The 14,292-nt window shown below is 38.6% G+C and overlaps 1 protein-coding gene across 1 annotated transcript in view; it reads left to right on the top strand.

The window, feature by feature from the left end:
* Window positions 1-14,292, top strand: part of TRHDE (thyrotropin releasing hormone degrading enzyme) — a 225,056-nt gene that overhangs the window by 151,992 nt on the left and 58,772 nt on the right. The window contains exon 10 of the mRNA XM_074827229.1: window positions 12,240-12,328. Coding sequence (XP_074683330.1) covers window positions 12,240-12,328 — 89 coding nt within the window. The remainder of the gene's footprint in view (window positions 1-12,239; window positions 12,329-14,292) is intronic.

Genomic DNA, 14,292 nt, shown 5'->3' with positions numbered 1-14,292 from the left:
CTAGATCAGAGGATGAAACTACTGATGAGCTTCCTTTTTTGACTTTTCTTTCTTTTACTTTCTTTTCCTTCTCTCTCTGTATGTGAGCCTTCACGCTCAATAGTAGCATCTCAGCTTTTATGGACAAATACTTTGGTGGGGGACTTCTTAGGGAAGTTTACTGAGGAAAGAGAAACTATCATAGGAACTATATTTTAATCTATCTTAAATTCACAATATTCTGAGGAAAAATCAAAACTGAACATTAGAATACACTGAAAAATGCTTGGCACTAGGTCTCTGAGAACATATTGGAGGATTGTAAGCAAACCTAAAATGCTACTCTTATTCCTACTAGTAGGGGGGGTCCCTTCTCAGCCCATAACACATCCTTCCACTCTGTTCAGAGAAATCTCAGATCTGCACTCTGTAGTCAAGGGACTATGCTCATGGGTAAAGAACAACACAGCGATGGGGTTTGCATGACCAGCACTCTGTGTGCAATTCTGCAAGAATGTTTTGCACTGGTGCAAGACAGAACAGAGAGTGCCGGAGAGATTAAGAGCCTTTGTTGGACAGTAAAGAGGCAGCTGTTAGAATAGGCGCTTAACACTGCTTAAATGCAGCGTCTTTCTATCCATCTCTGACTCAGCACCCAAAATTGCTTGTCACTTTGGAAAATGAAGCCTTCTGTGTTTTAGTGTAAAAAAGTAATGTTAGGCAGGGAGAAGAAAGCATGTACTGACAAAGAATTTGTAGTATTTGTTCTTTGCCCACAATATTTTTCTAAATTTAGTAAGGTGCTCTGCTAGCACTGACACTGAAATGAATCAATTCTGGAGAGCCCCATAATATTTATAACCACCTGATTTATAATTTATTTTGGTATGAAATTTTAAGCTAAAATTACACAGAACTTTGTAGAAGATTTAGTAATCAGATAATTATAATCATATAATATTATATTATTATCAGATAATGCAGGTTTTTTTCTTTTCAAATTGGGTTATTTAATTCAAATTAGCATTTAAATTATCTTGTGTTCACCCTTAAGAAAGCAATCAGACCAAAGAAGAGTGAGGTTTATATGGGATGGCTGAAGACATCCAGCTGTTTTCTAACAGAATATGTGTGCTGTCATTTTAAGGCAGTCCCAAAGTGCAGAGCCACACATGGGCTCTTTCATGCTATTGCTGCTGTTACAGTACCGAAGCCTTTTCCTATGGCTAGACTTTGTGGTTTCGTTGCATTGGTAAGGGCATTATATTTGGCATAAGACTCCTGAAGAATGTAAATTGTTGAAAATTTACATTGCTTATTGCTGAAAATTTATTCCAAAAAAATTTACATTACTTATTGCTGAAAATTATTGCAAAGATTGTTGTAAAATCCAGGAAGAATTAGGACTACGGCTGAGTGAAGGAAAACCACAAAATCCCCATCTGTAATACATTGCTGTTAAACATGTTAATCACTGTTCTGACTACAGATGATGTATAGTGTCAGTGATTGTATTAAAATACATGCCTCTCAAATACATTCCAGCAATACTGTATTGGCACTGAAAATATTTTTCCCTCCATAGCTTTGTATTTTAGATACTTAGAAAAAGCCCAAATGGCCCATGATCTATCCTAGAAATAGTTGTTCTTAGAAGCAACTATCAACCCTTATTTTAGAATATACCAATATGATTGTCTTTTTTAAGATGAGTTTCTAAATGAAAACATACATGATAGACAAATATATAAAATTAGCAGCTGTATTGAGGCAGAACTGCAAATAAAGAGGCTTACCATCAGAAGCAAGTCATCTCAGAAGTGCTAGCATCTTTCAAGACTAGAATATAAGCTTCCTAGTCACCCTGTTATGCAATCCTAAATATTTCTCCAAACTATAAGATTATCTGTAGTTCCCTCCATGTGTGCAGCCAAGCATAATTTGTATTCAGAATTATAATAGGCCCACAATTCCAAATACCTTCCAAATCTCCAAGTTTTGCTTCCCTCTGAAATGTATGTTAGCTATACATCCAGTCAGAGCCTTTGAAAACCTCAGAGTGGATAAATTTTAGTGGTTAAAAGGCAAGACTGCTCTACAAATTGATTTCTGTTAATCTGTGAGGCATCTATTAAGTTCACTTTGATTAAAAACTTGCAGCACTCTTCAAAGACTGACACCTCAGGTGTGTAGCCCATTCAGATCCGCCAGGTGGTCAAGCCATTCTCTTCCTAGCAGCACCTATCAAGAGCTGACCCCATTGGGTTGTTTTGGTTGGTAGGTTGCTCTAACTAAAAAGTGGAATTCTTCTATAGGCGAGTCATTAGTGAGAAAGAAGAAACTGATACGAAAAGCTCAGTTAGGTTTTGACACTGTTTGGTATAGATGGTAACATGAAGACCATTAATTTCTGAGTAACGTGAGCCTCAGTTGCAGTTTTGTCTGCTTAGACAATACTGCATGTGTATTACATGGCACCCTAACTCCATTATGTCTGGACTCATGGATGAAAAAAATACAGTCTTTATTGCAGTCAGATAGAGCTCCGTAAGGACTGTGGTGGAGCACTGTTTAATTCACAGAGTCCACCAAAGTCTAAATTCTTACCTTGCTTTTGTAAAGGGGCTGGAAATGCCTCTGCCCAGCACAGCCCGGAATGATCTTGGAGTAAACACTTTCACAGTCTTTTTCTTTCAATGTTTTTCTACTTGGTCATGTAGTTACTGTTACTAACTTCTCTGTCCCTTTTTTTGCCTTAGCTTACTTTTTTCTTGTTGGACAGTCTGTTAGTTTTGGGTGAGGGCAGAACACCTGGAACCCTAGGATCCCAACCTTAGCACCATTTCCTTTCCTCATTTTGCTCAAGTCCAACAAACCCTTGTTATGCATCCCACAATTAATGTGGTGTGGCACACTTACTGTGTCCTGCTCTCTTCATTTCCTCACTGCAGACAGTGCTGCAGTCAGAAATTGTCTGTCTGCAGAACTTGTGGAAGTCCTGTCCAATTCAGACACCAGCAGGCCTTCTCTAGTTAATAAAACCTAAGTGCTGTCCTTTCTGAATTCAAGTTTGCTATCTGCAACTTCTTACTTGATTAAAAAGTTTGCTATTGTCTGCTTTTTCATCTCACTTGTAGGGGAATCCAACTTAATCAGTTACCTTTACCAGGTTTTTCACCTGTTTCTCATTGTTGCTTGCACTAAACTTCTTGTTCTCACTCTGAACATAGGAGTTAAGATCACATTGGGCATATGCAGATGACCAATTAATACCTGCAAGCTGTGCTCAGTTTATCTCAGTTATTTCAAATTGTTCTCCTTTATCCATTTTTCATCTTGTATTTGTCTTTGCTACGAAGGTAGTGAAATCTTCCTTTCCTATCTGCCATCTTCTATGCTGATAGAGTACAAGGAATCCCTTGACATCCTGGCTCAGCGTAGAAGGTGTAATACTTGTGAGAGTGGGAATAATGTCTTCTTCTGTTGTGTTGTGCCTCTGGGCACAGCCTACAATCACTTTACTGGCACATATTAAAACTAATGAAATCTCTGTGTTCTTCAGTCTTGCGAGAATGATATTCATAACATGAATATATTGTCATCTTCTTATCCATTAAACAGAACTAACACTTTGTAGAATCACACTTAATAAAAGTATGAGATTTCCTGTGATACTCATGTGAGCTTCCCCTGGAACCTGAAATATTCTTTACTGAATGAGATACTGTACTATCTAATAACCTGGGAAAATCTCTATGATGCTTTTAAATTACCTTTCCCAACACAATCTCTCTGGAAAGTGTGGCTTACAAAATTTTACCCTGGTACTGCTGAGTTCTGCTTCATGTAGAATCTCTTTCTGTAGTAGGAAGCTCTAAAACTGTTGTGCTGTTCAACAACTTCCCCTTGTTTCCCACTGACCACCTTATGTCTACTTGTGCTCCCAGACTCAGAGTAAATGCTTCCAGGTATCATAGCAGCAAGGCTAGTAATTTTGTAGACAAGTTGAATACGCTTTCAGGTTTTCCATTAGCAATTTATCTTTGAACATTCCACTATCTTAATATTCAAAATTCAGTGAAAACAAAGGCCTTCTTTTGCCTTGCTAACAGAAATTGCAGTTGTCTTGGCAAGGAGAAGAAACAAGAGATTTCTCTTCCTGCTATACTGATTTAATGTCAAAACTTCACACTATCCTTTAGTTAGTTCATGTTATCAACTTTCTGTGCCCTTTATTTTATAATAGGCTTTAAGGTTATTAGCCAGAAATGTTTGCAGCCGTGCAGCTAAAGGCTTCTTTTACTGACCACTATTTGTATATGTTTCTGCAGATCAGACAAGTATGCAACTGAAGTAAAAATAAAAGTCTTTAATTCTTAGTTATTTCATTCTGTAAGACTTACTTGCTTTCCAAAAGGTCACATTTCTCATTACTTTGCTTTCATGTTCTTTTGTCTCTAAAATCCCAACAACATGAGTTCATGCAGATGGCTCATAACAAGGTATTCCCTTGGTAGGAAATGCCCCTGTTAGCATCCTAACCTAATCAGAGAATCATCGCTGTTGGCAAGGGTCACACTCGGAAGGTGTCTTCTCCTCAGGCTGAGCGCTGCTCACCCAAGCATACCTCCCTGTGTACATGAAATTTCACCATTCTCTCTCTGGAGAGCTGAGAATGGGAAACTAATGCCAAGGAATCCTTGCTCCCTGTTTCTCAGCTTCAACCACTCTGGATGTACCAGACTTTTATCTTTAACTGAAGAGACAGAGTTGGCATTTTGGATATTAAGTTCTGGTGGTTAAAACAAGGTGGCAGGTGTCTTAACCAGTCAGTTTTACTCTTGGATTTTCTTTTTCTTTTTTACTCTTAAATTATTTTTATGCCTCACTTTATCTCTGTGTTAAATAGCTTTAATCATATCATTCAGTGATATGAAGTCTTCGATTTTTATGTTCTCAAAATACTTTACAAAGATTAGTAAGTGTTACAGATGAGCAAGAAATGGATTCCCATCCCACAGAAATTTTCAACATATCAAAACATTTGCCTGTACTGAATCAGGACAAAAATCAAAGCAAAAATTGGGGAAAAATTGGTTTAGAACTTTCATTTAAATTCTGTAATTTCAGTACCTTACATTTCAGTTTCACTCATTTTAACTTCTCCCTTCAATTAACTTGTATTTCCAACTGAAATTCATTTTGAATCAGCAAACTGGAAGTTTTTATTTAAAACAGCAGTTATAAAATGTTTCAGTGGTGCCTGTTCTAAAATATTTGAAAATCTGTGCTGAAGCCTTTTCTTTCTTACAGGCAACTTTGTTTTGAAAATTTGCCTTTTTCAGTTAGAAATTAAAAGTTTCCTTGGGAAACTCACATTTAATTATGAAAGGTATCATTGTCAACATTGAGTGGATGGAGACGCCCATTTAGTTGCTTGCACAGGTGACTGGTGCCATTGAAGGTGTCCTCAGGTATCTCACTTGACCTTGTGCTGCCACTGCATGGGCGGGAGCATGCATAGGTGCTCTGCCATACCTTACAGTCCATGGCAGATGTCTCAAATACCCCACGGCAGCTCATTTGACACCACCTTGCACAACTGAATTTAGCCCAGAGAAACTGAGTCACAGAAGATTGATGGTTGAGATTTCACCAGTGTGAGCTGATGGGTACATGATTTCTGTTTTTCCAGCCTGTGATAATTTAGACAACTCACAATTTCATTTCTTAGCCTAGTAAGCTGTTTGAAGGTACATAGAGCTTCCGGTGTTCAGCTTTTCTGAAAATAGTTCTGTAGCTGCTTTGCAATGGGAGGGATTAGGAAAAAAAGCAGATGGCAAATCATTTGCCCCATTTGACTTGATTGAATTTGTGTTATGCCACTGAATGTACAGCCTGTGTATCCTCCTCTGATCTCATGTTCTACCTACAATGAAACTCTTTTCCTGTGCTGTTAGCACATTTGAGCAGAGGTCTGTATCTCCTAAGGTCTCTTCCCACCTAAATCATTCTATGATTTAAGTTCGTGATTGCCACTACACTTAAAAAAAATTATGCTTATTATGTCTGCTAAGAGGGAGATCACTTAATTTGCTTTCGTGCATAGCATTTTAATTTTGTCCCTTCTTCTGTTGCTAGATGTACTAAAAAACAGTAATTTTTTTTCTAAGGTCTGTACATTGTTCTGTTCTTCTACCTTGTCATGGTTCTCCTCTTTTGGTTTCCTAGCTGAGTATATAATCAAAGACTATTAATAGACATCTTCTATATCTAGATGTATCTAGCCTCTTGTCATTTTAACTGTTCTTTATGTATTTTTAGAGGTTCAGCTTCCTCATTAAAGATTCCTAAAGAAAGTAATCTGTACTTGAATAAGAGGGAAGATCTCAGTGAAGAAATACAAGCAAAAAGTGAGAAATTAAATAGTTGAATTTTTCAGTGGAGGTCCATGAAATTCTTATGAAACCTGTATTGACGTTTTTCCTATTCAGTCATGTGAGAAAGGGCATGGAAGAGTAAGGTGACAGAGTTTTCTGGTAATAGGAGATTTGTGAGGGTAGTAAAAAAAAATGTTAATTACTAAGATTACAGAAGTATCATCAGTGCTGATTGATACGGTGATAAAATGACCAGAGAAGCTTAATGTTGATAGTGAGGTGATACATGTGGGGAAACCGGTCCTGACTCAGATGCTCAATGGTGGGTTCTGAAGAAACTGTTCTCTCTCAGAAGAGAGATCTTGGAATTGTAGTAGGTAATTTTCTGTAACCATCAACTCAGTGTGCAGACACAGTCAAACAAGTAAATAGAACAGTAGGGATTAGTAGGAAAGGAGCATTAAAAATAGCATAAAGAGTGTAGAAGAGAAAATAATTGTGCCACTCTTAATCCATGGTAGACATACCTTCAAAGTACTGAGGGCAGGCCTGGCTTTCTAACCTGGAATAGATAGAAAAAATATAGAGGTGGACAATAAGAAGGATTAAGTATAGTTTCTGTATAAAGAACAGCAGGATAGATTAGGAGTCTTTAATCCAGAGGTCTGTAAAAGCAGAAGTATATAGAGAGGGATGTGGTTGTTCACTTCCTCTCCCATTCAAAAAGTAAGTAAGCCAAGTTCTGCTGTGGTATTTTTGGTTCTGTCACTTTACATGAAGCCAACACAGTACTTGTATACTCTCTATAATGCAGCCAAGGATAATAAGCTTCTGAATATTGAGCAGATATCTTCATTGTTCTGTGAATAATGACTAGGAATAGCTGAACTTCTTTGTTTAGTTTTGAATCCAGGGGAGAAAAGAGAAATGCCGCTGGTAGAACGTGGTATTCACTACTGGCAGTGGGTGGAAGCATGGCCCGTTATGGTTACGAGGAAGATGAATCTTGAAAACATATGGATTTACATCTTGGCAAAAACATTCATTAATGTGAAAAAGTAGTTGAAACGGTGTGCAAAATATGAAACTCCAGGAACCTTGCCTTTTCTTTTTTAATGACCTGAGATCTTTGTTTTGTCAGCAGAGGAAGTAAACTACTGCCCTTTTTTGGCTTTGCATAGCTCTTTGCAAAGAAGCCAAATAATTGTTCCACTGAAAATCCAGTGTTACTACAACATTACTGTTTATCAGAGGCAGAAATGTGAGGCATCATGTTTGCTTAATAATTTATGATCTCAGAATTTGCCCACAAAGGGATCTCAGTTCTTATTTGTTGGAAGTCAAGACATAAGCAAGTACTCATCACAAAACTGACTGTGTTCAGTTTTGGGCCCCTCACTACAAAAAGGACATTGAATTACTTGAGCGTGTCCAGAGGAGGGCAACAAAGCTGGTGAAGGGTCTGGAGCACAGGTCTTATGAGGAGTGGCTGAGGGAACTGGGGTTGTTTAGTCTAGAGAAGAGGAGGCTGAGGGGAGACCTCATCGCCCTCTACAACTACCTGAAAGGAGGTTGCAGAGAGCTGGGGATGAGTCTCTTCAACCAAGTAACAAGTGATGAGACAAACAGTAATGGCCTCAAGCTGCACCAGGGAAGGTTTGGATTAGATATTAGGAAGTATTTCTTTCCAGAAGGGGTTGTTGGGTGTTGGAATGGTCTGCCCAGGGCAGTGGTGGAGTCCCCATCCCTGGAGGCGTTTAAGAGTAGGACTGACATAGCACTTAGGGATATGGTGTAGTTGAGAATGGTCAGTGTGAGGTTAATGGTTGGACTAGATGATCTTCAAGGTCTTTTCCAACTTAGATGATTCTGTGATTCTATGAAATATGATCATTTTTTGAGTGAGATAAAGTACACTAATACTGGCTATGTAGTCATTATATAATGGTCAAGACAAAAAATTCTATATAATCCAAGCATAGCATAATTAGGTGGCTTCTAGTATTGCATGTACCTTGGCAGATGCAAGATTGTATTACTTTATCAAACAAGTCCCTCTGATCATTCTTCAAGCTGAATGGAGATGCTAACACACTTCAGTATTATGCATTGATGTGGTGCTACCAAAAAAACCGCCAGAAAGCACCAATACACCAAGGCATTCCCTTTAATTGTGCATGTTATCCTGTCAACCTAAATTTAACTGTTTCACTTTAACAGGTTCTCACTTGTAAATCAACAGTACAAGGCTTATTTATACTACCTTTCAGCAAGATCCCACCTTCCTACATCTCTTTAAGACATTTATGGATGAACAATGTTATGTTCAACACAGTTCATATATACCGTATCTGTTCCATTTCTGGATGTCTCTCCTCCTCATTCTCAGAGTTGGTTTCTTAAATTCCTGAAATAGCCCTTAGTTTCCCCACAATTAAGTGGTCTGCCTTTAGCTATCTGTTAAGGTGATCAGGTTTGTATCCAGAGGGACATTGTGTGTGGATACCTCTGAAGCTCAGCAACATCTGGAGCAGATTGGACACACAGTTTGTTAACTCCATTTCACCGAGGGGCTGAGTGTGCTACCTGAACAGGCATTCGATTCCTGCAGACATATTCTTGAGGGTAGGAGAACCAAATGGTTTGTTTCAAGTCCTGCTGCCCTAGTCACTGGGTCCTCAAGGCTAGATTCTTGTTTTCACTGAAACTGGTTTATCACAGCAGGCAGCAGATGGCCAGTTGGAACAGGATGCTTTTTTCCCTGGTCAAATACATACAGAGAGCACATTGGTGGTGCTTACAGCATATAAAGAATAAATGAAAGATCTGCCCTACTCCCAGACAAAGCAGGAGGAAAACAGGCCAATGGGCCCCTTTTTTTCCTCTTTTCTCTGTAAAGTAGAAGAGTGCAATAGAAAAGTGCAAAAAAAGTTAGCTTCTTTGTAGTCACGCTTGGAGAACACAGTCCATACAGATCACTCAGAGATGGTGTGTAGGAGAAGTCATCCTAACGAAAATTCTTGAAAGGTGAGCCAAATACGTCTCCCTCACATACATATGAAAAAGTTAGCCACAGCTGCTTCTGCAACAGCAGCAGAAGTTTCACTGAGAATGAAGAGGACTGGAAGGAGAAAGCAGATAAACATCCAGAGAACAGCAGCAGTAAATTAGGAAAAATGTGTTTCTGGAGATGTCTATTAAAAGGAAATCTGTGGCTCACCTGGTAAACCAATAACAAAGAGGATGAGATTGAGAGGTTCTGAAGAGTGCTGAGAACATCAGGAGGTCTCTCATCTTGGGGAGATAAAAGTTAAATCTACCAGTACTAATCTTTCTAACTGAAGAAATGTGTTTTCTGAGGATGGGTAGCTTGCATGACTCCTGTTCCACAGGTAGATCACCTTTCAGAGAAGGATGTGTCCTTATTTCAATAGGATTTACCTATTGGAGGTAACATAAAATAATATAAGGTAATATAAAATTCTTCTCTGTATAGATACTGCAATGTACCAAGTATCTTCCTATGAAGTTCCTTCTCAGAATAACAGGTGCCCATGTATATGTTCATACATGAATATTTGTGTATGTGTATATATGTGTTTAAATCAGTTACATAGGCAGCTCTCAGTATCTTTTATTTTGCAGTTTAACTTCTTCAGTAGGAGTTGATCTCAATAGTCATAAAAATACCATGCAAATGCAGTTCGTTCTTTTTTTCATATACCAAAGTTCCTGTTCTTTCAAATAATGTACAAGCTTTATGCTTAATTTTGGCTCATTTTTCTTGATCACAGTTTGCCAGCATCTTTTTCATTCTGGAGAGCCGAGTATTTAGAACTGGGTGTGTTTTTAAAGATGATATATTTCCTAGAAGGTTTTTTGGACAGACTCTGAAACACTGGTGGGTGTCTAGTAAGGTATAATGTATTTAAGAGAGTAGTGAATATTCTCCAGTGCCTCACTTCACAGCATGTCCTGCCTGCCCTCACCTGTCGAACCCAGAAGTTACTGGCATTGTAGCAGAACCAGCAGGACACAATACATGTTTTCACCTCATTACTCCAGTTCACAGTCCAGAATATTAGTTAAGCCAACAATGAAGGTGACTTTATGTGAAGACCTCAGACTGAGAACTGAGAAGCTAGTGCACCAGGGGACATGCTTTTCTGCTGACTGTGCTATGGAAGGTGATAATGTCCAGCACAGGGAGTGGGCAGACTGATAAAGGCAGTACCATCTTCAAATGCCACAGCTTAATTATCCATAAAGTGTCTGCCAGAGCATGTGCTCATGTGGAGTGTGTCTTCGGTGCGTGAATAAATCTAATAATTTTCCTAGTGTGTCATGATACCAACATTCAGGGAACACAAAATCACATGGGACAATTTTTTCTTCTCACATATGGCAATAATGCCATGTTTTCTTTCTAGTGTCACTCATAGCTCTTTCAGCTCTACAGTTTTCCAGATATCTCCTGCTCTCTGCTGAATCACTGCTTTGTGGACAACTGTTTCCCAGGACATGCGGTTCTAGAAGTTCTGAGTGCTGCAAACCCCCGTGTGTGAGTGGGGCTCTCTGCAAATGGGTGGGGAGCCAGGAGCCGAGTGTGGCAGCAGGGCTAGCAGTGCAAGGGTCTCTCCCTCCCCCAGCCCCCAGGTGAGGCCACCAAAGCAAGCCTTGCAAGGCAACCCTTGCAAACCAGCACGTGTTGACTGTGGTTGTGGGACATTTTGGGTGGTGGTTGTAGTTCAGTGGAGCAGGCTTCTGGGTAAGTGGAAAGGAGGAGACCTAATTTTTTTTAGTACCATAGGCTAGTTTTGCAGTGCTGTGTACTAGCAGGAGAGAGGCTGATGCAGACATCAAGACTTGCCCACACTCACCCTTGCACCATTTTAATTCAGTCAGTCTGAAATGATATACTTATTTAGTATCAAAGTGATAGTGTACAGTGTACCTGAGTTAGGACCATTCTCTTGCCATGCTGCCTTGATTAAATGCACACACACTCCCTAGACAAAGGTACCACCTGTAGCATTATTGAGTGCTTCCCCTTGACTGGTGTACAAAATGACATGGCAGGCCTGTCAGGGAATGCCTGTTCCTTCACTGGCTGGTGAAATGATACTTTTGAGAGTTCAGGAATAGAGGTGATGATGGAAGACACGCAGCAATTCATCCTTCTTCCCCAAAAGATTGACGTCATACAGTCAATTTCTGTTATTGAGATAAAGATGTTATATAAAAGTTTTAGATAAATTATAACATTTATTCCAAATGAGAAAGAATTTGTGATACCCCGTAAGGAAGTTGGGGTCTGATTACACCAGCATATCTCCAAATCCACGTTTTGTCCAGTTTGCATACACATAAGTGATAATAAATGGTGCAAAGAAGTGGAGATCCATCCCATTCATTTTGTTTTTATAAGCCAGCAGCTGTGAAAGCCCATCATAGCTTTTTAAGTAGTTGCTAGAAGAGTATGTTATTTTTAAACTTTTGAGTCCCTATAAATCAAAGCATGTTTTACCTGGAAGTTCTATAAGTAAATGTAAAAAAGTGTTCTTTCTATGGGAAATCACTATTTCCTTTTTTATGAATCATTTTGTTAAATTAGGAAAACCTTGCTAAAAAAGTCCTCATATGATGATAGTCTGTGAATGATGTAAAATATAATTTAGGGTTTTTTTTAAGGTGAATGACTTTTTCATTGTTTTATTGCTAATAGCAAATGCATTTCAAAATCAAAGTAACTTGTTAGAATCCACATCTTTACATTGCTACTGAAATTGTGTTTTGATTTCTTTGACATGATCCCTGATTGCTGTGAGAAGAATCAGTTCAGTATTTTTGTTCTTAGATTCCCCCTCCTTTGTCTTGCAGCTACTTGTGGCAGATTCCATTAACAATTGCAGTAGGAAATACGAGCCACATCTCATCAGAGGCAATTATATGGGTGTCTAACAAATCAGGTAAAAATAAACTTTCCTCCCAGTGGAATCTCATAAAGCATACTTGTGTTTTCCTCGACTGTTTCTTTGGAATTGATCCTAGATAATTGTTTAGTTGCTCTGCACCCAGTTTTAGCTATTTGAAATGAATTACAAAAAAAGGAGAGTTGGGAAGGGAGGGAGGAGGAATGAAAGATGAGCAACAAGCCAGATTTATAATTATCGCAGAAGTTAGACAGTATAATGAAAAGCTGTGTACCTAAGTGCTAAGTATTTTATATTTAGCAACACATATCAAATCATTGATGAATGCAATTCACTGTATTGATTGGTGAAAGTTAAATGTAATATTTTTATAGCAAAGCGTCTGATGAGTATGACTTAGTAAATGCAAAGTATTTAGAATTCTGGCATTTTTAACTCCGATTCATAGTCTGAACCAGGGCAAAGAAATGTTTACTGTCATCAAAAAGTTTCCTTATTGATCTATGTGAAAGTATTTCTTCTCTCTATTAGATAACCAGATGCTGGACCTCAAAAGTGCTTTATTCTGCTTACTACGTATTTTCTTCCTCCTCAGTTCCTACATGGTCATAATAGTTGTTGTCCTGAGGACAGCTAGGGCTAGATACCAGAGAGTTTTTATCACCCAAAAAAGAATCCCACCATAGAAATTTGAAATATTTTTCTATTTCCTTAGCAGTTCATGCTACATCAGCTGACAGTTTTGGACTGAAATTGAAGAGAGTGGGGGAAGAGATGTGGAGACTTGAGTAGAATGATTATATGGAAGGGAAAAGAAGGATCCATGCATCCCCTCGACACATGGGCTGTAGAGGGAGAACTGATCCCTTCTTGTAAAATTAGAAAGGTATAGAGATTTCCCTCTGATAGAAATTTAACTGAAGAGAGGAAAGAGTCAAGCCAGTGTGAGCCTGTGTTTCTTTCCTTTTTTTTCTCTTTTATAAGACACTAAAATATAATAGTCACATAGAGCTTAGTAACCAGCAGGAATAGAAATGAATGGTGCACGATCAGTGGAAATCTGAGTATCCCAACATTCTAGTGGTATAAAGTATGTGTTTCTTTGCCCTGATCGTTTGCAACCTATCAGAATGTAACATGTTTTATGCTGTTCCAGTGATATAATGATCTAGAAATGTACCTGGGACCAGGGCACTTTTCATACCTGGGAAACGTACTCTAGTCAGAGCATACAGATGCTGCCTCACTTTGCAGAAATATATTTCATTGGTCATACTTTTTAATATTAACAACTCTGGAATACTTCAAAACCTGTTTGCACTTCCACAGTCTGCCTTATTGACCTGCTCTACTTTTGTCCTTTAGAGTTTGACTGAACTCTCATTGAAGTTAATAGAAAGATTCCCACTGACTTCAGAGAGAGTTGATCATCTCATCTCATCTCATCTCATTAGATTGTACATTCATGCCTCGTCCCCTTCACTCCTGCCTTGAAAGTTCAGTATATCACTATTACGTGCACAGTTGCTTCCTCATTGCCTTTTACTTGCAGAGTGCTGTGGAGGAACAAGTCCATAAAACCACTACCCACTCCTTTAAGATCTACTGCTCCTATTGGAATGTCTTCAAGAAATCAACAAATTAATGATGGCCAGTGTGAGCAATGATTTTGGGGTGGCTGCTATATAGAAATTAAAGAGGAACCTTTCTGAGTCATCAGTTTCCTGTGTAGTGAATCAATGCCACTGTGATCTATTGTCATTATCCTTGTCCTTCCTCATTACTTTCTCACTCACTCACTTGCTGTGCCTCATTGAAAATGAGACTGCAAACTTATGACTACAACAAGGATGTCCTCTTGCTTCTGTTTATTGTTGTCTAGATCAGCTGGAGAATTCCTCAACATAAAAAAGTCAGTAAGAACATCCCTGGATGTACTCAAAGTATGATTCGTTGTACGTGCGGTTATGTATTGGGGTTGGTATAGATGATTTTGTGAT

Source organism: Strix aluco, chromosome 5, assembly GCF_031877795.1.
Source record: "Strix aluco isolate bStrAlu1 chromosome 5, bStrAlu1.hap1, whole genome shotgun sequence".
Lineage (NCBI taxonomy): Eukaryota > Metazoa > Chordata > Aves > Strigiformes > Strigidae > Strix > Strix aluco.
Note: the sequence above shows the minus strand (reverse complement) of the source record. Positions and strands in the feature narration are given on the sequence as shown.